The 26250-nt window shown below is 37.3% G+C and overlaps 1 protein-coding gene across 5 annotated transcripts in view; it reads left to right on the top strand.

Annotated features, from left to right (window-relative positions):
• Window positions 1–26250, top strand: part of VPS13B (vacuolar protein sorting 13 homolog B) — a 433030-nt gene that overhangs the window by 366319 nt on the left and 40461 nt on the right. For all 5 annotated transcript variants that reach the window (XM_064706432.1, XM_064706433.1, XM_064706436.1 and 2 more), the window contains exons 40-43: window positions 2965–3161; window positions 10854–11035; window positions 12817–13166; window positions 19334–19495. In XM_064706432.1, the coding sequence (XP_064562502.1) occupies window positions 2965–3161; window positions 10854–11035; window positions 12817–13166; window positions 19334–19495 (891 nt within the window). The remainder of the gene's footprint in view (window positions 1–2964; window positions 3162–10853; window positions 11036–12816; window positions 13167–19333; window positions 19496–26250) is intronic.

The raw sequence follows: 26250 nt of genomic DNA, 5'->3' as shown, positions 1-26250 counted from the left end.
TCCAGCTCATTAATCTAGTGGGAATAGAATTCATCACCCTGCTTAGCCTCTTTTAAAACACCCGTTACTTTCTATTCTAATGCAATTTTGTGAGATTCTCATTAAGGAAAGGGTTTTGTATTGAGATGTAATCTAAGAGAAATAAATATCCTACATATGATAGCTTTGTGCGACTTTCATTGCACACACTAACATTGATAAGAAAAGGTAATTCAGATTTTGATAGACATTAGGAAGTGCAAGACCAAACCAAGTATTCAAATATATTTAATCAGGTTCCTAAAAGAATGCCAAGGTATTTTAAGGACTGAGATTTAAAAGTATGCAGAAATAAATATGGCTGTATGTAAAGTATCTATGCAACCATGAAAGGCTGCAGCCATTTGTCAAAAATGACACACATCCTTTTATAATTATGTAATTCCACAACTTCATGCTATAGGAAGTATGCCAAGTATTACAATGTTTAACTAAACTGAAATGTTTTATCACCAGTGGAGATTGGGAAGGTTTAAAAAGAGAAGTATGTGAGTGTGAATGGCTCCACAATGTAGTATAAAAGACAGCAGATGATGGAAGAGGCTCTTTGTGTGTTCCTAGTTAACATAGGGGAGTTCTTGGGGTGTATCCAATGTATCCATAATTGGAGGGTAGGAACATTGCTGTGGTAGTGTAGCAGCCTTGAGTGTTTGTCCATAGGCGTTAAACATTCAAATAATTTAACACTGAGAAGTTCTGAAAAATAACTAAAAGTCTAGTGGCACTGAGAGCAAAAATAATCACTATAGCGTGACTTTGAATATGGACATAAACTTCATGTGGTATTTCTTATTGCTGCTGTTGTGCACAGCACTATTGTACAGCTAGGAACAGAGAACCAAGAAAGATGTTTTCTGGCTCATCAAGCCCAGCCTTCTCCCACTGGGGCAATGCTTGTTATTTTCTCCATCTAATTAACAAATCAAGTTTTTCAAAGTAGCACCAAGGCTCTCCTTGCACATCCCCATCTTTTTTCTGTACAGTTTCTAGTCTTACACTTTATTCATAGGGCAGCTCAATTTTGGCACAAAATTTCTATAAAGCTTTTTCTATTAAATGTTTCTGTCCTGAGGTGTCTGGATAGCACAATTATGTTCCTGTTGTTTAATTTCATTTAGTCTTCAACTTTCCACAGCAAGAGTTAATACAGTTTTAAGATGAAGAATTGGAAACATGACATACTTCAGATGAGTCCCCACTGATGTCCTATGCAAATCAATTAATATTTGCCCCTCACTTTTGGAAATATCTCACTTGATGTCTCCCAAGATGGTATTTGCTTTTTCCAGGCTTCATCATACTGCCTCACACTTTTCCAGATGACATTTACAGATCTTCACCTTTCCCAATTGAATATGCAGCTTATAAACAAATGTGTTGTTATCTTTACACATATGACATGTGGGTTTTGATGTTAAATCAATCCCTTTTTCTCACATTCTAGTCTTCAAAATTAAATCAGCTCTCCTGATTGACACTGCAGTGGTACTCTCTTTTATATACATTTCTGGCATCAGAGGTTTACTGACAGTTATCAGATTTTTTTTTTCGGTCCTACATCTTGGAATAAAAAAGTTTTAGAGACTGTGGTTGCTTTTTTCAGTCTTCACATATCATTGTGGTTTGACAGATGTAGTTAAAATCCACCTTTCAGGCTCTGTGGTTCCACATGTTAATTCCTCCAGAATTCTTTGGTGATTATTTATGTTCCTTGGCCCTTCCCAGCTTGAACCATTGAGCTCCCTGAATTTTCCTTCTTAACCTTCATTCCTGTTAATTAATCAGCTTAATGTCATCTCCATCTGCATTTTAATCTTTACTGAATAACAAGGAAGAATGCTCACAAAACTTTGTCTAAATTTACTTGCATCTCTGCCATCTCTGCCATCTTACTTTTTTCTTGGTCATTTATATATGTATGTCTATACACAGGGTTAAAACAGGTAATAACACATACATATGCAATTTTTTCTTACTATTTGCTTTATGTCAGCTTGACTTTTAGTAATCTTGAGCATGTACAGCTGCCATACCTGTGGATTTCTGCATCTTAATTCTAAAATCTTCATAGCTGTACTGAATTTGCATTTGTTTTAAATTCATATTCTCATTCACTTTCTTACTATTACCAAAAAAAAAAAAAAAAGGAAAAAAAGACACCTAGAGCAAACCCTTTAAGATCTATACTTTAATTAAAATTGGTTTTCTATTGCCTATAGAAATGTCTATAATAACTTTCTCTCCTATTCAGTGATACATTGTGAAATAATCCAAGTGGATTATTTACAGAATTAAATTTAGGGATGTAATTAAGCAGAAGCCACTATGTATTTATTTAGTTTCATTTGCCTTTATTTGTCTAAATAGTCCTTGAAAGAAAAGATAAAGTGCTTAGAAGTGCTTCATTATTTCACCCAGGGTTTTTAGCAATGTGTTGACCCACCACAAAGTGTTGTGTTGTCCATTCTAATTTTTTTCTCTCCATCACTGATTATTTTAATAAACGTATATTTTGTTATGTAATAAAACTAAAACAATGAGTATAAAAAAAACTAATTATAACTAGAGTGTCTTTGATACTATGATGTGTAGACATCTGATGGATTTTTTGGCTGCATAATACAAATAATGTTTAGATTAATTGTCTTTGTTATTCATGGTTTCCATGGTTTCCTGTGGAACAAGCAGCTATTTTTGTACAGAGGAAGAGAAAGTTGGAAGTTTTAGTCTGCAGTGATGTTCTAAAAACATTTTCATTTAAGTCAAGACAGCACAAGATCTGAATAATGGTTACAGTTAAGATTTTCTATATGACCATTTACTTTTATTTAGTTTAACTAGTTTTACACTTTTAGTGTATAGATTAAAATGAATTTTATTTGCATTCAAGCACAAAGTAATTATTCCTTCTCCCTTTTATCACAGGTTCCTTGCAGCTTGGAGTACTGGGATGAGCTTCAGAAGTCATTTGTTGCATTCCGGGAGTTCAGTCTGTCAGAAAGCAAAGTCTGTGAGCTGCAGCTGCCCAGTATCAGCCTTGTGAAGGATCAGAAGGAGCTCATAGCCTCTGACCTGTGGAGAATTGTTCTCAACAGCAGCCAGAATGTGGCAGATGACCAAAGGTAATTTTAAAGGAGGAGGGAAAAAAACATCTAATGCTACACTCCTGAGAAATCTGTTTCAAGCGGCTTAGAAATTAAGATACTTTAATATGTGATAAGAGCAGTTAGTCCTGCACAAGATTCAGACTGTGGCTCATCTCCACTCAAGGACATGGAGTGTGCACAAAAAGAGCTTTCCTCTAGGTTCATAGGCAGCCTGGCAGCATCATAACCATCCATTTTTTTGAATACAAGGCTTACTGAAAAGTGCAGACAAAAGAAGGCTTAGGTGTAAAACTTACATCCATCCTATGGATTTAGTCATAAACATTCTTCTCCCATGCAATACTTTTACATCACCTTGAGTCTCTTCTCAGTGCAAGTCAACAACTATTTTAAAGGTATTGGACAAAATGTTATTTCAGTAGTATTGCATTAGTATTCACACAGATTACTTACTATGCTAAAAGAAAAAAACACTACTCAGTGCTTTTTAAACACTGGGGATCCATTTTTCATTATATTTGCAACTGGAAACACTGTGCAATGACAGATACTCACTCTGTTTGCATTCATTCCATTTTGGTTAATATGTAGAGTAAAAGAAATAAGTATAAGTTCTGTCCAGAAACAGCAGTGGAATTGCTTTCAAAGACCTGCTTAACATTTTATATTTAGAGCAGAAAACCCAAAATTACTCTCTTGGACCATTGGTATTTGCTGATTCTTGCTGCTTGTTTATGAACCCAAGCTTCAATGAGTATGTAGCATCCACGTATGTGTTGAATGAAGCTACAGAATTCAGAGAAATCAGAGAATATGAGCATGGCTAACAGAATCAATGAAGAAAATTAAACATCTGGTTTCCATTAATAGTATCAGGTTGGAAATGATTTCTTGATGTTAATTGTGAAAGAATGCATTTTCATCATTGAGAAGTTAAGTGTTTTAGACAAGGTTAATTCCTCTGAATGTGGGACCCTGGCAGAATTGCCTTCCTGGTCAGCTTAACACCACAGAAATGTGAACTCGGTGGGAACTGGAAATGATGTAGTGAAATTTAGTAGATTTTTTTTTCATCAAGGCATTTAGCACTGTAGTCATGTTTATTGTTTTCTGCTGGAATAGGGTTTGTCACTAGATGCAGTGTTTCATTCAGGGAGCTCTGATAAGCTAATGAGCTGTAATTGTTCAGAAACAACAGGAATTAAACTGAAGCATTTGCAGTTCACTCACAAGGATAGCAGGAGATGAATGAAGGCAGCAAAAAACATTTACCTCACTACTGAAGCATTTGAAGGTAAATAAACAGAAGAGAAAGAGGGAAGCCAAAGGAAAGTTCCTTGAACTGACACCTACCTGTCCAGAGGCTGCAGAGTCACTAGTCCTGATAGTTTTATTAGTCTGAGGAATTCATAATAGCTTTAAGAACTGTAGCTTATACCTACATGAACTAACAGTAGACTGGGAATTTAAAGATTTGTATAGGTCAGGGTGAGCTCCAGAAGCCAAAAACCTGTGGGATATACAAGGAAACCCTCTGATTTCAATCAGGAGAGAGAAAAAGTTATATTCCTTGCCTCAGCAGTGTTTTTAATTTGGAGGCATGGGTTTGCTCTCATGACCATACCTGGAGTACTGTGTCCACTTTTTGGGGCCCCAAACTTAAGAAGGATGTGGACCTGCTGGAGTGATTCCAGAGAAGAGCCACAAAGAGGATCAGAGGACTGGAACATATCTCCTGAGACTGAGAGACTTGGAATTTTTCGGTCTGAGGAAAAGGTGGCTCTGAGGAGACCTTAGAGCAGCATTTCAGAACCGAAAGAAAGCTGGAGACAGATTTTTACAGGGACAGGTAGTGATAAGGGGGGTGGATTTAAGCTGAGAGAGGGCAGGTTTAGACGATGTACTAGGAAGAAATTCTTCACTGTGAGGGTGGTGAGGCACTGGAATGCGTTGTCCAGAGAAGCTGTGGATGCCTCATCCCTGGAAGTGTTCGAGGCCAGGCTGGGTGGGACTTTGACCATCCTGGTCCAGCATAAGTTGTAACTGCCCTTGGCAGGGGTATTGGAACTATGATCTTTATGGTTCCTTCCAACCCAACCCTGTCTGTGGTTCTATGATAAATATTCAAACTGATCTCTCTCACTTCAGACAAAGCTGCACTGCAAGCTTTCTTAAGGATAGCTGCAGGAAGGACTGGTGTGGAAGAAGTAGTTCTGAGCAGTCAGGAGTGATCCTTCTCAGAAAACCTTCATAGGTCAAAACAAGAGCAGCTGTTCCTCAGGTATGAGGCTTTGACCTACAGTGTTTGAGGCACAGTGGCTTTTTCTTGGAAACAGAGCAAACATGCCAGTGATATATCACTGACCTGGAGGTTTTGAGACAGCGCCCAAGAGCTGAATGTGTGTGGTTACAGCCACAGAACAAATTGAAGGTAACAGTTAAGGTCTGAGGGATCACGTTCTGTTAAAGGAAAGCCTCATGTAGGAGGTGGTGACAGAAACTGTGGACTTGAAGAGAAGACAAAACTTTCTAGATGTCTAGTGGCTCATAGGAAGTCCATGTTGGAAGTAACTTTGTTGAAAATGTGGCTTCATCAAACATACTGCTGCTGGTACGGATAATTTCTTCTCAGCAAACACTCTGAAATATGTTCTAGATTCGACTTAACCAAAAAATCCCCAACTTTCTTGGTTTTGAGAGAGAGGCAGTGCCCATGTTGTGGTAAATGTCAAAGTCTTTTTCCTAAAGCCAGCATTTAACATGGGATTTTGCAGACTTGTGGGAAGAGCCTCAAGGCTTAATGCCAGTGCTGAGTGTTAAACTAGGGAATTCTAATGCTGAAGGATCTGTGAGAGGAAGAAATAAAGGCTGTATAAAAGTTGAACCTCAGTTTTCCTTTACACTCACAATAATTTGATGTTAATTACAGACTGCAACTGTATGATTGGTTAACAATTATAATACACTACTAATTGTAAAGCGTAAAAATGCTTAGTCTTGTTCAAGTTTATCTTCTTAGTTTGATGTTGTATTTTGGATCAGACTCTAACCACTGCCATATGCATGCAGCTGCTGCTCAATGATAATATTTTTTCTGAAAATTCTGCAGCATTTTTTTTGTGGTAACCTCTGTGATATGCTAATTATTATAAGCAGAGAGCTGATCCATTGTGGTTTTGTACTTTATTACTGATTCCTAACATTGGTTATAAGATCCAAAATTTAGGTGTCTCATGTGACAGGAAAACAATAAGGTTTGTGAGAAGATGTAGATTCAGCTGATACAATGAGCAGTAGCTGATAGGGTGAAATAGAGCAACCAGTAATGAATATGGGAATATACAAAGATGTCATGGTTCAAATCCTGTGGTATGCAAGTCCTTCTGAGATTGGTCAGGAGCTAACTGGAAGTATAAAAATCAGAAGCTGTCTGGTGAAGGGCGTAATATATACATATATGTTGTTTATTTTTGAGAATTTTGTATCCCATTCATTATTTCTATGTATGTATAAAGTTTGCACAAACATTTATGGAAGTTTATTCAATGAATGAGCAAATTTGAAGTACTAAGTGAAAAAATTTAGCATTTCTTTGGGGATATAGTACAGTGTTTGTGAAAGAAATCATATATGGCATAAATGACTGTTTATGGAAGACCTTAAAACAGGGGATTACAAAAAAAATTATCACAAAATAAATTATTTTTAGGGGTTGTATTTGCCTGTTACAGGACTAACAAACAATAATTGAAATTACTTTTTAAGCTCTGTTTGGTTGGTGAGACACTAAAGCCCCTTCCTGGTTTGGTTGGGAAGATTTATAATTCTTTTGTTTAAATGGGTTGCATTACAAGATGTTTTATATATTTATGCATCTTCTGTGTAATTTAAACAGTATTTTTATAATTACTGACATATTAACGTAAAATAGTAATTGAAAGTGCCTTAAGATACAAACCATGAAACAAGTAAAAAACTTCTAAATAAGCCTTAAATTGCTACTTTTTAGAAATTCAAGTGAGGAATCATGATCATGTTTCTTGCTAATTGTTTCAGCTTTTATTCAAAGTAAATGATGTACTGGATTTTGACCTCTAACAATTTGGGTTCAGACCAGTATTTGAGTCATAAATTAAATGAGTTAAGTGGTCTCTTTCTTCTTCCCAGTGGATATTTTCCCATGTTGTAGTTTCATCACAAATGGCAGTTTTGGTTTTAATATTTCTCTCTTGAAATAACAAGAATAATGCAGGTCACTGCTAAGTCATTGTTCTCAGTTGCCATATGTTTAACTTGAGCTGCTTTACATGATGTGAAATATCATAATTTATATGACATCAAATGTAGATATTTTCCATTTTAAGTATTCTGATATTTTCCAGCACTTAAAAAATAAAGAAAAAAGAAAAAGAAAAAAAATCTGGTAATAAAGTCAGATCACTTTTATTTTTAATTTCCTCTGATTTTACCACATTCCTCCTTAAGCATGATGTGCCAAACACAAAGCAGTAGAATCTGGTTCTTCCTCTTCTTTCAGAGCTGAAAAATTGTGGACAGTCCACACTTCATTTTGTAGCTCGAAGGAAGCCAAGAAATGTGGGAGTGTTTTTGTATTGTATTCACTTGATGAACAAATTTTGACTGCCCAGTCACATCTTCTCCTGATATTAATGCTCCCACTGTCATTCATCAAGACTTAATAGAAATTTTCCTGTATTTTCAGTTAGCACAACTTTATTTGCTGTTTGTGCACAGCATGTAATAGAGGGCTGCAGTTTTTCATTTTTGTGCTCTCTGCAAAATCAAAGAAAGTGGCAATGCTGCAGGTCTGAGGGAAGACCACCTAGGCAAAAAATTTAAAAAGTATTCAATTTAAAATCAGGGTCATGGTAGTGACTACAATACCTCTGTAAAAACTTTATTTATATTATGACTTTTTATTACAGCTGGGTTTTTTTAAAGAAAATACTATAATAATTTGATGGCTGCTTTTAGTATATTTTGTACTCTAGCTGGTTTATACCATTACTGTATTCTTGTACGTGGGGACTATAATTCTGAATGGTTTCAGGTTGAGTAAAAATCAAATGGAGCCCCTCACAGATAAAACAATTACACTTCAGAAAAAGTCTGGGCAGATGGGAAAACAGTGGTGAAAGATATTGTTGCATTTCTTTTCAGATGATTCCTAGAAGGCTATTTGCTCTCTGTAGAGACTTTACCTTCTTTACCATCATGGTTTAAGATGCACTGTCCTGCTCCTCTCAGCCCTCCACTGCCAGCTCTTGTCCCTCCCTGGCAGGGGAGAGGATGCAAGGCCAGTCCTGTCCCATGGGGCCGCACTGTCCCACCCTCATTTGCTATTTCTCTCTTGTTAAGTTTTTAAGCATCTGGTTGAACTCTGAATTTTGCAGGGTTTCAGTGTTGGGCCTTTTTGGTTTCTAAGGTGACTCCATCAAGAAACAAAAAGCAGCTTTGAATCTTTTTGTTCCCAACATTTTAAGCTGCTGAGTATTACCTCTCTGTGGTCTGTTGCTTGTGGAGCAGAAAAAGTGGGGAAAAATTTGGCGAAAAGCTTTACATTATTTCCCTGGTGTGAAGCTCCTGCCACATTTCCTTCTGCATCAAGCATGTCCTGTTGCTCTGTCATCGTGGTGTTTATGAGTGAGAAATTACAAAAGTTCCACCACAGTAAAATGCTCAATGAATAGAAAGAAGATATATAAAATTTTACTAAATAAGAAATTAGGTTTTGTTTGGCTTTTATTCTATGAAAATATGCATCTCCAAAATACATCAAAAGAAATAAAAATGCTTAGTCACTGATAGGTGAGTCAAGAAATAGGTTTCTGAGGACAATAAATATATATTTTTGGAATAAACCTCAAATATGAGAAATAAATGTCCTTCTTCTTTACTGCAATCAGTGTTACTGCTGTTCATGAAATTAAGTCTTAATTCAGAATATCAAGGTGCAATTAGTTTTTTTTTAAAGTTCTTCATAGTTTGGTTAACATTTGTTTGCACTCCTCTACCCCAACAGAAAACTGTTTTTATTTCATGTGCTCCTGAATTTCTGTTTCTAATCAAAATGCAACAAGCAAAAAATGTTAAAATATTACTTTGAAAGAACTAACCCGTTTTACAGATTGAAAAGTACTTAGTTGTTTAAATCAGCATATGAATTTTTGTCCTTTTGGATTTAGTTTCTTTCTTTGTTCCAGCAGTCTAATATCCATGGCAGAGCAAAGTGAAGCATCCTATTTCTCTGTTATCCGGTCCCATAGATATTTTATCATGTGAACACAAAGAATAATTTTATTTCCAAAGGTGCCAGTTCTCAAAAGGTGTAAAACACTGGTTTTGGAATCTAAACAGGAAATTTAAAGAGGTAAAGAAGCACAGAAAAGCAGCTAAAATTCTGATTGAGTCATTTATCTTTCATACTTTCCTGACCTAATCCATTCTTAGTATCCTGGCATGATTCTTTAATAATTAATTAATCTTAATTGGGTTTTACTGCTGCATAAGTATTTTATGTCCACAAGCCTTAAGTTGGATTTAAGCTCTGTAAATAAATACTATACTAGATAGTTACTGCAACACTAAATGATACTGATCAATTTACCTATCCATGGAATTCCATGCATTTGCAGCTGAACATTTTGAGTACTTACTATATTTGTGCATAATTTTGAAGTGAAACACATTGCAGGGTGAAAAATCTGGTCCTAAAACCTTAAGGTATGTTGCTTGGAAAGCCATTGTTCAAATCTAAACTTATGTTTGAATTTAAAATATCTTTAAAATGTTAATGGAAGTGGATTTATTGTGCTTTATAAAGTCTAATGACTTTCTGACAAAAATATTAAGTTGATCTTAGTCCATCTTTCATTAAATCTTATTTTAAAAATAAAGACATTCTTTGACTGAGGATGTGGTTGTAATTCTCTTGAATCAAGTCTAAAATCAAGTCAAATGGAGTGAGAATGAGGAGCATTAAGGACAGTTTTTGCTAAATTAGAAAGTTTATTTGTACTTCTGTGGTATCTTAGTAGGTTATAGAATTGTGATGTAGTGTTAGTTCCTCTCAAGAGACTGAAAGATAATGCTTGGAAATTCATGGTGTTAGGAGCACAGCTATGAAAAAAAATCAGGAGAGTGGCACTTTAAATGTATAGTTAATATGGTAGTAAAGGGCTCCAGACTGACTTATAGTACTTGGAAATAATTTTTAAATCATGATTTTAGAGTAAAAAGGGCAAAGGAAATAAAGCTTACAAAGACTAGGGGTTCATACATAGAAGTAGTTTGATGGTTGCAAATTGGTTTCCTTAAAATCAAGTGGAAAAAAACAAATTCTCCTGACCTTTCCTCTCATTCTTATAGCATTAATAACAATAATTACTCTGTTTAGCCATTTCAACAATTAAAGATACGTGGCATATTTTAGGTTTTTTTCTGCAAATAGGCTTTGTGGTTCAAATATTTGTAAAGTGAAAGTGTAGTTTGATAAAACCATGGATGGATTACAATCTTATCTGTTTCGGTCTGCTTTGGAAAAAGTACGGACACTGGCATTAGCAGTTAAAATAAAACCATGATGTTGTGTGTCAGAAAGTGAGCATGGAACATCCTGAATTCCTGCTGTAAAGCTGCAAAATCCTGGAAGTGCTGAAGTACTACTTTGTTACCTTCCTTCTGCAGCTCAGAAAGTGAATCTGGCTCCCAAAGCGTGTGTGATCAGCTTGTGACCCCCACGGCATTAGCGGCTTGCACCAGGGTTGACTCCTGTTTTACTCCTTGGTTTGTGCCATCACTGAGTGTGTTGATCCAATTTACCTGTCTGGAAGTCCACCTATGCCATCATCTTGATCAACTTGGCACAGGTATGTTCTGCTTTATGGAGAATAATAAAAACATAGTTCACAGATGCTGCTTAAGCACTCTCCTGCTCTGTGTAGTCCCCATCTCCTCATTCAAACAGGCATTCTTGAAACAAGCCATCACAAGCAGCCACCAGTGGCACAGGCTTCAGGGTGAAAGCCCTGACTTGTGTGCCCTGAGCCTGTCCACAGGGCTGGCAGTGAGGCTGGAAGAGCAGCCCCTCCCTGCCCCAGAACGGGTAACTGTAGAAGCCGTCTGTTTTCCAGAGTCTGATTAGGGACAGCAGGTGCCACTTCACTTTTGAGCCATCTTAGTGAATGAATTTGATCTTTTACATTTTCCAGTGTATTAACAGTACTGTTAAAATACTTGAAGATTTTGCAACCCGCTTAGTAAAAATTCCTTGGAAGAGCTCTGAGAACTGCAGATTTAAGTTATTTCAGTTATGATCACTTTTAGAGCTACATCTGGTTTTGTTCAGTGCTCTCTGTCATTGCATTAATGGCAAGTACATTCCAAGAGATCTTTAGATTATTGTCTGATTTTCAAATGCCAGGAATGCTTTCTATGGAAGATGGGCAAACTTCTTGGATCATTTTGACAGGGACAGCTTTCTTTGTGTGTAGGTTTTGTGTTTCTGCAAGTATTATAATATATTCATTATCAAATCATACCAAGACTAACATTCAATGACTAGCAAATAGTTTCTTCTCTGTCAGCTACCTCTACCAGTACGTAATCTTCCTCACTATTACAGTCCAATTTCAGATGCTCAGTCTTTAAAATTAAATATTCTGGAAGAGGCAAAAATCAGATTAGAAATCAAGCGCAGCTGTTTTATTTCTCAACATTGACTGAGCTTATGCTGTTGTTACTGTTGTTACAGCATCTAAAGGCCTTAAGTTTTGGGGCTCCTTTGTGCTTTGTTATACACAAAGGGAGCACAAAAGTTGTTGTATCCATTACAGTTTGTAGAATAACAGGGCTTGATCCTGGATAGGGATGAGTGTTTTGGTTCCAAATCTGTAGAGCACTAGAGCACACGCTAATTTTAAGCATGTGAGTAGTTCCAGGAGCATAAATAATAGCATCAATGGAAATATTCACATGCTTAATGTTACACAAGGGGTGAACGTGCCTTGCAGTGTCTGCTGCCTCAGTGCTCAGCACTTTGCACGACTGAGACTTCAACAAACATGATAAGATCTTTTTGTGATACATTTCTCATGTTCTAGTCTCAGGATACTGTTTTGTTTCATTTCTAGTATTATGGGTTAGAATGTCACATTTCAGTGGGTTTGTGGTCTTGAACTGTCCATAACTGCAGCAAAGACAACTCCCAGTGTGGAGCCTGTTGGCCTGTGCAGTCACTTGTCAGCAAATACTGCATTACCAATTCTTATTGTGTTTGTAATGTGCTATGTGTGGAATATAATATACACCTACTGTAGCAAAAATTCTCACAGAAATATGGTCCCTGTTCCAAATAGATGGCAATCTGGAGCATTCAGCAGTGTGCAGATAAAGCAGTTTTGCTGGCTGGTTTGTTTACGATGAAAAGATTTTGCTCTGCAGATACTTTTTGTTTGCAGCTGCTATTAATTATGATACTGTTTTACATCTAACAAACAGTGTGAACAGGATTCATTTCAGATTTCAGAAATGTCAACTCTTTGATAGATTTACTTGTTTTCATCTTATGTACAAGCAGTAAAAACACAATTTACAAAAACATAAAGAATGCAGCAATGGTTTTAGTCTTGTTTGTTCTTTTACTTTTCAGCACCACCAAAGTTCCTTCAGCCATTTTTATCTGATAAGAACGTGCCATCTGAACTAGAATACATGATAGTTTCCTTTGATGAGCCCCATGTATATCTTCGCCAGTGGAACGATGAGTCACTGTTCCAGGAGATCCAGTTTTCGACTCAAGCTGACTGCAAACTTCTGGAGTGTCGAAATGTGACCATGCAAAATGTTGTGAAACCATTCAAAATCTGGGGGCAGATTGCTGTTTCCAGCAGCACAGCAGGAAGGCTGTTTGACTGCACGATAATGGTTGACCCTATTTTCGTCAGCTTTGGCCAATATGCACTTCATTCTCTAAATACAGCAATTCAAGCTTGGCAACAGGTATGCAAAGACAATAATGAGAAAAAATATAGCTACTGTGATTACTTTAATAGCAAATTAGAATATCAACTGCTTTCATTAAAATATTTGAGGATATAAAAACCCTAACTTATACTGAAATTCTTTTTTCCTAATACACATTAATTCTGCGATAGCAATGAAAATTAGGAAAAAAGTGTGTAAAGGTAAATGTAGGCAAAATGGCCTGAATTTCAGTGAAGCTACATAGATTCATATCAGAATAATCAAAACCCAGGTCTTGAAATGTAAAATATTCCATTAATTTATGAAAAGGTGAGTGGCTTTTCATGATACATCAGCTCAGCTCAGTCTGAGCAGCAGCACATATTGTTTCCAGCTACTACTTCCATCCTTATTGAAGTTCAACACTAGTTTCACATTACATTCTGTGCAAGCAGCATTAATGGCTGAAGCCAGTCCCAGTATAAGAAACTTGCTTCTGCAATGACCCCTCAAAGGCCTGTAATTCCCTTACTTCACTATAGCCTTGAAATCAAATCATTCTCTTCATCTGCCTGAAGACCTATGTGGAGCCTGGGAATTAATTACCTATCATGGCACTACAATAACAAAGCCCCCAAAAAAGGATAAAACATCTGTTTTATATCAAAAAATTCTTTTTTAAGGGCATTCCATGGTTTTCTTGTTGCAAAAGGACATTCATAAAACAAGATCTAGTGTGATTTAAATCTTCACAGCTGGCTCAAATATCAATGTGAACAAAAATCTTTGTAGCTCCAATTTCTGTTTTTTGTCATATTTTGAACAATGCTTTTAATAAAAAACAAACAGAAAGTATAAGAGAGTCCTTGTAGGCTGCTTAAACCCAAAATATTTCTGACTTAGTACTAGTCCCTCATCTAAGACATGTGTGGCAACTACTGCAAAATGGCCTTCAGAAAGGTCAGTTTGCTCTTAGGATGGGGGGAAAAGAGATCTCTCAGACATAGCTATACATATAAATAAAATGTGGTGCATAAATATTTAAATGTTTTAAACCACATCACAGTGTGAATGACTGACTGACTACTCTGTGCCTTGAAGGAATATTTTGAGTTGAAAAAACTGGAATTGTATATTTGATTAAGTAGAGCCATATGTCGCATGGTATATTGCTGACAGGTACATTCTATGAATAGTTGGTACTGATTTATACATGGATTTGGCAATGTTAACATGAGCCACAGGAGGATATAATTCTGTAATTGTTGCTGTAATTTTCTCGTTTCCTCTCATGTCAGGGGTACTTGCCACCATGTTCTGATGTGGTGGGTATCTAGCCCAGAGTATTTGAGATTAAAAACTTGCATCGCTTTGAAATTAGGGAACAGTTAACACACAAGTGGGTTCAAAATAGCTTATTAAATTAATTGTTGCCAAGATGTTTTTTATGTGCCTTTACCTCCAGTTTGAGGGGGTTGGCATGGCCTGAAAGGGGAGGGAATACATTTCCCAGTAATAAGCATTGTTTGATGTCTGCTGTTCACACAAAATGCAGTATAAATGCTACAACTAAAAGCATGAATTTAATAACCGGGAAGGGTTATTTGAATTCTCCACATATTTTTTACTGGATTAAAATCTACAACAAGTGATGTTGGAGTCAGTAGACAGACAGATGAAGCATGAAACAATTTGGCCATGCACCTTTAGGTCAGGAGTTCAGAAGTAACAGAAGCCCCTGTCAGTGTCTTTGTTTCCTAGATATGGACTGATTGTTGTTGTTATTTTTTGGTGGAGGTTTTATGGTTGGCGGGTTTCTTTTAAATTAAGTAACAGTGAGCATTTTGAAAGTACATTAAGCCTAAAAAGTACCAGGCTTTATACTTCTAAGTCACATGCTGAAAATCTGAGAGGATTAGCACTTTTTAAAACAGTTTCCCCTTCTGACATATTTCACTGTCTAATCTGAAACCCCTTTTTAACTACAAGCAGTAACTGGCTAATGCATATCTAAATACAAAGCTAGAGTAATGGGTTTAATAATTAAAGACCTGGGCAAGGAACTTCAATATTGTTATTAATTTCGTTTTATTATTTAATAATAACACAGAGACTATCAAGTGAGATAGAAAATGCATGTTTCCTTTGAACATGCATTGGTGGAGCATGTGGGGTTTTTTCCCCTTTATTTGGGCATTTAAGCCTTCATGAATTGTTTTACAGCCTTATTGTTTTGAGATATCTAGAGACAGAGGTCAGCTGAGAAAACAGCTCTCCAGGTATGGCACGAAGTGTTATTTCTGGGAAAAAGCTTTTCCTTTGTGGTCTCACATAAACCAGGCATCGCAACTCTTTTCCCAAACTCCTCAGAAGTTAGAAAAGCTCCTGATTTAAACCTGTTTTAGACCACTAGAACTTTTTTCCTCAAGGTCAGCATGGTGCTTAACATTACTGTTGGCAGATGCATAAGTTTTCTTAATGAGCAGGGAACAGTCAAAATGCCATCTGTGATTGTAGTGGTTTCCCCATCTTTCTCCAATAAGCACAAATAACAAAGGGAAAAGGGTACAGGAGGTTCCTACCTGATAATGCCAGGACATTGCTGTGAGAGTAAAGTTTAAAGAATCCTGAGGAAAATGTTGTTTTCTCTTAGAGAGCCTTCAAGGGAGACAAATTTCAAAAGACTTTCTGTGAAAAAAACCATCACCTGGTGATTGTGTGTGTCTGTGTGTACATGAGAGGGAGAGAAAAAGCTTGCACAAGCCTTCAGTAGCTTGTGAAGCACAAAGAAAATTACTTTGTGCATATGAAGAGGCCTAGGCTTTTATGGTGTGGGTTTTTTCCAGATCCAGAAATGCTTTGAAATAGCTGTGAGCTAAGACACAAGCAAAAAGTCCTGAGACTGGAAAAGCCTGGTGACTAGTATTATGTGGGATGTCTTTCCCCTCTCTGAATAGAATTCACAAAATATTTGAAAGACCAATAAAGGAGAGACACTTTCCAGGCCTCTCTGAGAGAAAATAACAGCTGAAAAATGATCTAAAGAGGGGCAGGAAATTGTCCCCCAGGAACTGACCCTAATCTGTATCTGATTCAAGCTGTTAATCTTTTGCTGATTCTTTTGATATGTTTTAATTCAGAGAGGGTTTTTTTTCCTAATCCGCACTTAGGTGTTTTCAGCTCCTGGAGTCATCATTCAGCCCTTCAGCATCATTGCCACACAAATGTCCTGATTCTATTTGGTTGAATTGTACCTAGTTTCTCTAGACATTCTTTTCTCAATCAAGATGTCTTCACTCCATCCTTTTGCTGACTCTTTTTTCTCCTTTTCTGCTTACTCTAGAAGCTTCTACTGTCAGACTTGAGCAGCAATGTGGGATCCAGTTCCCTGTGATGGGTACAGGGTGCTGCTGCAGATCCCCAAGGACAAAGAGGCGTGGGTGTCCAGTGCATAGTTGCCACATTGAGCTAAAGCATCCTCAAGCTTCCTTGATGTTCCTTTAGTCATCTGTTGTTATCAAGACTGGAGACATCAGTAGCTTTCTCTCAAGCCTGGTAGTACAGAGCCATGCCCTATTATGCAAATCTTGGTGTTTCCTCGGTTAAAACTTTGGAACTGTTATAAAATGGGACCTAAAATACCTCCTTCCCTTAACTGTTGTTGTTAAAAGCATTGAATTCTAGTAGCAAATCTAGCTTTCAAGACTAATGATCAATGGCAGTCATTCATCAGCACCAAAACATGTGCAAGTGTATTAATAATTCCTGATAGGATAACATTCCCCAAGCAGAAGTTAGAAGTTCTATGCATGCCAAAAACTCACTGGATTCTCTTTTCCCTCTGGGAAATGCCAAAACCTACAGTCTGTGTTTACTTACTTGACACTAGGTTAGCTACTAGGGTAAAAAGAAGGAAGTTCATCATCTTACGGCATTGTTCTTTCAATCTCTGTGTATCAACAAGAAGATGTATTGGAGTGAAAAGAAAAAGCTTTTCTTAAATTCCCCTGGTGTTGTATATAGGTTGACTCTAACAATATGCTGAGTTCTGTGAATAGTAAATCCTCCCTTTTAAAAAAAACATTTTGCAAAGCTGTAACAGGAAAATACATATATTTGCGGTAGACTTATGGGTATGTGGGTATGGCAGCTTGACAGTAAAAAGTCATAGATCCTCCACTAGAAAATGCCAAAATAAACTCTGTACTCACTGTAAATGACAGCCTTTAGCACACTCAGATCTGCTACTGAATGTGATACAGGCATACTGCTCTGTAAAGAGTTTTGCTGCTTGGAAGAAGTGCAGTTTTGGTTATGCTCACCTGGCTCCCGTTTCACAAAAGATACCTGATCTTATGCAGAAGAAGTAAAGAGATTTGGGAAGAAGTTTTAATCTGAATATTCTCATGCTAAAATATTCCTAGGATGAGTAGTATTTGCACAAACACTCCCAGGCAATCATTCTGACATTCAGTTACAAAAGGAATTACAGCCTGCCTTGATTAAGGACAAAGAGGCACAGACACAAACTGAAACACAAGTACCATCTGAGCATCATGAAAAATATCTTAACTGTGAGGGTGACCAGTCACTGGAGCAGATTGCCTAGAGAGGTCATGGAGTCTCCTTCTTTGGAGATATTTAAAAGCTGCCTGTATGGAATCCTGTGCAGCTTGCTCCAGGTAAACCTGCTTTAACAGGGGCATTGGACTTGATGGCCTCCAGAGGTCCCTTCCAGCCCCAGATATCCTGTAAATTCACCTTAGGTTTTTCTGGAGAAACCAGCAGTGAACATGGATTGAAGGATGCTAAACTGGACATGCCTTGCACACTTCACTTCTCAGAAAAACTTCCATGTACATCACCCAGTAATGTGCTACAAAAAATGCACCAAACTGGTTTTCAAGGATAACTAAGGCTGCATAGCGATCTATGAAGAAATTTTTCTTTCCCTCTTGTTTGATCTCTGAATTTCTGCAGGCTTCCAGGCACATTGTTATCAAAGAGCTAAGGGATCCATATGATTAGAGGCAGGTAAGGTGGTAGCTTTGTAACATCCATTTAATAGGTCCACTGAGAGAGCAAGGAGGGGAAGCAGAATCAACTCTCAAAATCTATGGAGGTTCCATAAGTTAGACATCATGGGAAGAAAGGATGAGAAATGAGTAGCTTAGCTGTGTTGGGAAGAAGGAAACCAACCAACAGAAAAATATTGTCATAACAGTGTGCTAGGAAAGATGGGTCAATAAGAGGTAACAAAAACCACAAGAAAATGAATATTTTGTGTTAGAACCATTAAATTGCATAAAGACTATCCAAATGTTGGATTCTTTGAGTAATTGTTGCAGTTGCTAGATAGTTGCTTGTAAGTGGAAGGTGCCAGCCCAGTCGTGACGGGCAGAAATACATGAGAGATCATCTCCAAATCAAATTGTCAGTCACACTTTGACCTCTCCCATGCAGAGGATTATAGCTCATGCCTTCAGGGGTAGAAGACCTGTAGCTGTGGCAATTTTGTGACTATCATATAGTCTCATTATGCCAACAGAGTGACAAGCAGCCAGATGAAAAGCAGCAAGAGTGGGATGGAAAGATGCTGGAGAAAAAATACTGTAAAATCTAAAATACTTTTTTTCCTTTTAAATGGCATGATACATTTTCAAATCAGTCTCATGGAGCTGTGAAAGTACTCTACTCATGTCTCCTTTTTTTCCTTTAGTTGTCTTTTCAAGTGGTACCAGAAAAGAGGGAATATTCTGCTGATCCACAGCAATATTTCAAATTAGAAGCAGAAGCTGGGGAAGAGGAACTGTAAACCTGTTGGCCTGAGAGCTCAGCTGTCAAGCACTGAGAAACCTCTTCATTCCTCCTTGCTCAGCCTGTTGTACCCTGTCTGCCCTATGTAACATCATTTCCCACTGAATTTAATGTTGTTGAAGTTGTTTACCCAAATTAGAAAATTTAGTTTTATTGTTGTCTTAAATTCTTAAGATTTGCATTACAGAAATATAAAGTAAAATTGAAGTCTTAGGATATATTTTGCCAACCCAGAAACTAGATTTTGCAGAGATTACTATGAGGCCAAAGCTGAGGGATGAGATCTTGCATTTCTGTGTTGTAACAGTCGCCACTGGGCAGGCAGCTGCCAAATGTCCTGCAACTGACATTGATTCTTCCTGGCTTTCCTATCCCTTTCCTTTCAGAACCAATGCCCTGAGGCAGAGGAGTTTGTCTTCAGCCATTTTGTGATCTGCAATGACACCCAAGAGACGCTGAGGTTTGGCCAGGTGGACACTGATGAGAATATTTTGCTGGCTACTCTGCACAGTCACCAGTACAGCTGGCGCTCGCACAAGTCCCCACAGGTATGTCAGAAACAGCCTTTCCAGGGCAGCCTTTGCTAAAGCTGATGGTGGTTTGGTGGTTTTATGCACTGATTCTTTGGTTTTCTCTGTGGTCTCAACTATCTCTAAAGCTCCAGTTCCTTCAGGAGTCACACACTGGGGCTGCAACACAGAGAAAAGGTAAACAAAGTATGAGGAAAGCCAGAAGGCTTTCAAAGTTGCTCAAGGGTAGAACTGGATGTGCACTTTTTGTAAAACAAAGCAGTTGTGTGAAGCTTCTGAAAAAAGGAAAGACGACTTGCCAGGTTTCTATAACTAAGTGATCCATGTTTCCTGAGATGTGCATTAGAGATTTGGGGAATTTTTTTAACCAGTTGTTTTTACCAGAAGCATCTGTTCACTGAAATTGTTTGCAGAAGAGGGTCAAACTGGACAAAGCTCTCAACTTAGTGCTTCCCTTAGAAAAGATTTGAAATTGTCAGAAACACCCCAGTTATATAGTTTAAACATAAAAATAGTTTCTGGGTTATGGGATTTTTTTGTTTCAAGGATAAACACTGAAACTGAAATAAAATACTTTTAAACTATCAACAGGAAGTATTTCAATGAAACTATAGAATCATTTAAGTTGGAAAGACCTTTAAAATCATTGAGTCCAACCCAATACTGCCAAATCTCCCACTAAACCATGTCCCTACATGCCATGCCACATCTTTTAAAGACTTTCAGGGATGGTGACTCAGCCATTCCCTGGGCAGCCTGTTCCAATGCTTGACAACCCTTACCATGAAGCAACTTTTCCTAATATCCAATCTAAACCTTCCTGGCATAACTCGACACCCATTTCCTCTTGTCCTGTTACTTGGTACTGGGGAGAGGAGACCAGCACTTGGGAAGTAGTAAAAAATAGACTTCTCATCTTTGTTCATGACAGGACAAGAATATAAATCTAATTTAAAAAGTGTTTGTGAAACAGCAAATCCATTTCTTCTCTTTTCTTACTATATACCCAGCTCCTGCTGAGTATGAAATTACAGAGCTGTGCCACCCCATTTGCTGGGCAGTAGTCCTGCCCTGAAAAATTACTAAAATTTTAACAGATCCTAGAGGAATGTGGTGAATGGGAGTTCCTAACTCCTCTAGAGCCCTAGAAAATACCAGTCTTAGCATGTGAGAAAAAAGGCAAATTTTGAATTGTAATTCTAAACAGGACTTGTGCCCACTTTCACCACTGACAAGTTTCAAGTTGCACTGGGAGGCAGAGATGGCAAATTTGCTGTGGTTTTCATTCACATGTCAGCTGATGGATATGCAAAACTACTGAATTTTACATGAATGTGGTAATCTGTGCAGAGCAAAAACTGCCAAAGTAAACAATTGCAGTCGACACTGAAGTCAGGGCGTAAGTCAAGAGGAAGCCAAGCTCATAAAGGACCATCTTAGCCCAGCAACAGAGGAACTGTTATAAAAAGTGTATGCTGGTGTCATAGTGCCCCAAAGAGAGGCCTTTGGAGACTTTGAGGCTCTGGAGTAGTCTGTCCCTTTCCATGTTTTAAAAGACATGTTTTCTCACACACACAAAGCACCTGTGATGCCCCATCCCACAGGTGACCAAACCAAGTGGTGACTGTGCTCTGTGCAGCTGGGCACATGTCAGAGTGTGGGACAAGATCCCCACTCATCAGGTGACTTAGGGATTGTTGTTGTAATTCCCCTTGGTTGTGTGAGGGAGAAAGAAAGCTAAATAAGTGTAACCTGTAACTCATAACCAATTATCACTTGCATTTGTAGCAACCTCCCAAAATTAGATTTAAACCTTTAAACCTTTTCATAAATTCATGGAAGAAGAAGAAGGAAATATTTAAAGTAATGTAAATAAACTCAAAACTAAGTAAGGCTTTCCTCTTAAAAAATTCTTACATTCATTTTCTGCTTACTTACATAAAATTATTCAGTTGTGAGAATCCTCATTTTAGATAGATTTACTAAAGGTGTAGTGCTGAGTATGATGTATATTCAGTAATGCTTCAAACTGGAAGGAGTCTTAAAAATGAAGATTATCTCAAGCAAATGAAAAGTTGAAGAATTAAAGGGACAGCTCGTTACTGATACTTCCTCTTAGTTGCAACTGAACTGCTAAAACCCACCATCAGAATAAATGGAATTAGACATCTAACACCTGGAAAACTTAAACTGTGCTTTCAGTCACAGACTTGAGCAATACAAAACATTCTATTTTCACAGCTGCTATTTAAGTTTCTTATTAAATGAAAATAAAGCTGCCAAATGAAAGATGGAAAAGTCAATCAGAAGCCCAAATCACACATAAGGGAATGGGTGAGGTGACAGTAGGAGCTTCAGATTCATTTTTCAGATATTCATTCTTCAGCTAACAGTTGGTGATGTCAAAGGGTTTCCCCATTCTGTTTTGCTCTGATCAGATTTAGATTCAATGAAGAACTAGGCTGATAAAAAGTCAGGAGTGTCATGATGGATTCCCGTGTCCCAGGAGATGGCAGAGCCAACAGCTGACTCCTGACTCAGCCACACTGCTGGCCAGCAGGCTCCTCTACTAGGGAGATGCTGCTTCCCTTGTCCCAACCTTTGGTATAATTTCAACATGATTTCTGCTCTCTTAACATTTTTAAACAGCCATGTCTTGCTGGAAAATCTAGAGATTAAAAAACAGCACTGAAGTAATTTCACTGAAACTATATGGGAGCACAGGCTTTCTACACACAGTTGAGATAGAACCAAATTTTCTTTACAAAGGTCTTGTAAAGAGAGAACCTTGGCATTTCCCTATAAGCCTTTTCATTTGGCAATACAAGTCCGTTGTAAATATAGCATTCAGAATGGCAGTTCGTCTAACCAGCACAATCCCTTGTCATTTTAAATCATACAAAAAAGTTTGTTTAAATATTAATACAAATGTTGTCATGTACATTTTTTAAATGATTAATACAAATCCTTGAAATGAAAACAACAACTCAATCAAGACATCAGGTTGTCCCTGTTGTACTGTGGCACTTTTCTAATTGTTTCCATGCAAAATTATCTAGCAGCTTGTTATCCAAAGGTCAGAATAATGCCCAAGCAAGGACAAACCCTCTGAGTGTCATATTCATGGAATGCTAGATGACTTCATAGTTATGAAATTATTTCATTTCTCATGATAATTCCTGACTTGCCAAGTTAGTGAATTTTAAGAACTCTGAGAGCAGATTGTAAGATAAATGTGAAATAATCCATACTTCTGGAGTCAGGGACTTCCCTCCAGGCATTAGTTCATACTTGACTTACTTGACTTACTCTTGGGGATAAAATGAGTTAGGACAAGGTCTTAGATACCACATTCTCTTACTGGGAAAGAAAACCAACTTGCACAACTTTGGCTGGCTCATGTTTCTTGTTACAGAGGCACTAAGAAGCAGCGGTTGCCATGAAATACTTTATTTAACCTCTGCAAAATGTTTTTTTAGTATGGCAAGGCAGTTCAGTTAAATGAAAATAAATAGTTTTAAAAGGATTGTATTTCTTCTACATTCACATCAATAAAATTCTCCATTTTTCTTTTGCTAATTAAGAATAGAGATGCAGTAATTGCCCATTTAAATTCTTTAACACAATTAAATATATATACACCTAAAATATATATTTTAGCAGATAGTTTTATAACTATTTATTTACATTTAGAATCAATTTTATTATTAATGAAACTATAGACTGAAATTTTAAAAACTTCAACTTTTTTATGTTACAAAAACAGTTATAGCACACTAAGGATTTGGATTTATCAGCTCTTGATGGTGTCCCTCCAACTGTTTGGCTTAACTTAAAGCTCCTTGCTTCCTTCATTTTTTCCCTGCCTGGATCCTTTACATTTCAGGGAACCTAACCTTTCCCTTTTAACTTTCACTCTGATTCCTGCAAGTCTCGCTACTTTGGCTAAGATTTCAGAAATAAGTCTGAGATCCGATGCTTGCTCTTCTACACCACTCCATCCCCCCCACATTTTCCTCCAATTTCACGAGGTTTTGGCCCCCCTGAGGGATAAGACACCCCCAATTGTATAGTCCCTTTCAGAGTTGGGGTAGGTCCAAAACTGATGGTATTTGAGGCTTTAAGCATTTCTATCTAAAGCTGCCAGATTTTGTGAGTTCCTTCTGCAGATTTTAATGAAAGTTAGAGGTCTGTTAGATATCATTAAAAGGGAAGAGAAGATACATCATTCCTGTGCTCTACGGACAACACTGGCTCCTACATTATTATTGGATCAAGTCTGCACTCCTTATCTTGATCTTCGCATTGTTTTGTGGGATGGGCCCCAGTTACATCAAAAGTCATGTTTGTCTCCAAGACAGCTGTGTTTTTTAGATGAACTGGAGCATATGATACATAGGGTGAAACTCTGAAGTTAGAAGAGATCAGATCTTCCTAGCGATTTACTCAGAGTTAAGGAATTCTGTCTTGCAAGACAGTAGGCAATTGGAGGGTCCCACTAGGGATCACAGCAAATGTAAAAACCAGATATCCATGTGAGAGTCCCCTGAAGGCATTCTGCAGAGATTGTTTGCTTATGAACAGACAGCAGAAATTGTCTATAATGTGCTAGTTATTACTAGTTGTTTTCCCCACACGCAAATTTCAGCAGAGTCCTCTGAGGAAGCCCAGAGTGATGGATTTAAGTTCACTGGTGTGCTTTCTATGCAAAACATAATGTTGCAGAGTAGAAGTTTTAAGAAAGTAGCAGTTCTCAAACCTTTCTGTATTCTCCCTCCAGGGTTACAGTAACAGTTACACATTTTCACTTTTCATCATCTTTAACTTGAAGCAGCAGATACAATAGATAAAAAAATCAGTTGCTATGTTGAATTGGGCAGTGACTTCAATGAGAATGTGGGTATTAATAAAATATATTTATTTCTTATCAAAGTAAGTACATATGCCTGAAATTGTGTCATTTTATTGCTACTTTATAGAATTTCAGGGAAAATATATCTATCACTTTTTTGATCATACAGTTACAAAGTCTTGAGAAGATATTAGTACTGGTTAGTACATTATTAGTACCTTCATTGGAACATATTTAAAATTTTTCTTATTTTAAATAGTGTGTCTGTGAACACAAATTCTAAATTTTATGAACATACTTTTTAAAGGCTACTGTAGTTTTACAAACAGCAAGTTTGCTATATGAGAACTTCCTCCTTGTTCTACCAAAAAAAAGACTGAAACCGAATTTTGATGCATGTTGCAGCAGGATCACACTTCATGGTTATTTACTTCCAAGTTGCTGTTCTTTTAGATATTGGGTTATATGATGTGAAATATTACATGCAGTAGTCTGGGTTCAAGCCTTAGAAACTGTAATTTATATATCAGTTGTTATTGGGAGATTTTCCCTTTTTACTGTTTAGGAAGGTTACAAGTTCTCTGAACAATCTCTTGTACTTTACATAATCCTCCCCAGGTCATTAGCGAACAACATCATGTTATTTTATACTGTTCACACAGTGAGAAGAGCGCTATTGCTTTTTTTGGGGTTCCTGCATTCTAAATCAATGCTCATACTGTATTACATGTAATTGAATTTCTAGACAATATCTGGGGCAGATAAGGATTAATATTATCCATGAACATTTATATTTTGGTTACTGTTCCTTAACCAAAACACTTTTCTGCAGTGTGTAGGGTGGGTTTGTACCTGTGAAGTTCAGGTCTGCTTTGCAGGTAATGTTGAGGTTCACAACATCTCCAGGACCCTCCAGGGTCAGAGTTTATCTGCCAAGTGTGACCTTTTTTCTACTAGCCAGCATGAGGGTGATGGAAGTTGCCTTTTTCCATGCTCTGTACTGGCTTTCTGTCCTACAAAGGCCAATGGCATAGAAATGGCCAGATCTCCCAGGTCACTTGAGAAAATGAAGCCAAAGTGAAATTCAAGCTGTTTTTGTGGCCACTGCAGCTGATAGTATGCAGAATAAATATTTCATTCACTATTTTTTCCAAATACTAGTTGGTTTTATTATTGTAAATCTTAATCCTAATAAAGAGCCACCTTGTATTGTGAAAACACAGTAAAAAATACTAATCAAGCTTCTCCTTTAATTTTTCAATTAGAAATTTCTTTAGCTTCAAGTCTTAGAATTCAGCTCCCATCTCCAGAGCTACATTTCCTCTGTGCTGCTGCATTATCACAGCTTTTATTTTACTATCTTCTATCTTGTAAAATAACAACTGCTCCCACACCATTTACCAGGTCCTCACCCAATTCTTCCCAAACTCTCGGAATTCATAGCAATTACCCTTGTTCCCCAAAAAAAAACTTCTCCTAGTTTCACTTAGAAGACAAATATAGTCTAAAGAACCTTGGTGAAACCAAGCTAAATCTGGTGAATCTACAAGCAAAGTAGAAATCAAATTTGCATTACTAAGCATTTTGAAGGCTCAAGCTTTGAATTACTTATACAGCTGGAAATTGATGCCTTTTCTGGACAGGCTGAATTCTTAGTCTCACTTTTAGTCCCCCATTTTATTCCTCATGCTTTGTCGTATGACACACAGCTTTATTTACTCAGATCGTAGCCTTCACTCACACATCTAGCTGAAAACCTAAGTAAATTTTGAGGAGCACATAGAAACATTCTGTGAAGAGGCATGATAAAGACATTATTTTAAAGATAGTGCTTTTCTAGCCATTTGCTCCAGTAAAAGCAGTTTCATCTTAGTCTGCCTTCCTTGAAGTAATTTCTGTTCCTCTCAAAACAGAAATCCAT

This window comes from Zonotrichia leucophrys, chromosome 2 (assembly GCF_028769735.1).
Source record: "Zonotrichia leucophrys gambelii isolate GWCS_2022_RI chromosome 2, RI_Zleu_2.0, whole genome shotgun sequence".
In the NCBI taxonomy this organism is placed as follows: Eukaryota; Metazoa; Chordata; class Aves; order Passeriformes; family Passerellidae; genus Zonotrichia; species Zonotrichia leucophrys.
The sequence above is the reverse complement of the archived record's forward strand: the minus strand, read 5'-3'. Positions and strand labels throughout refer to the sequence as shown.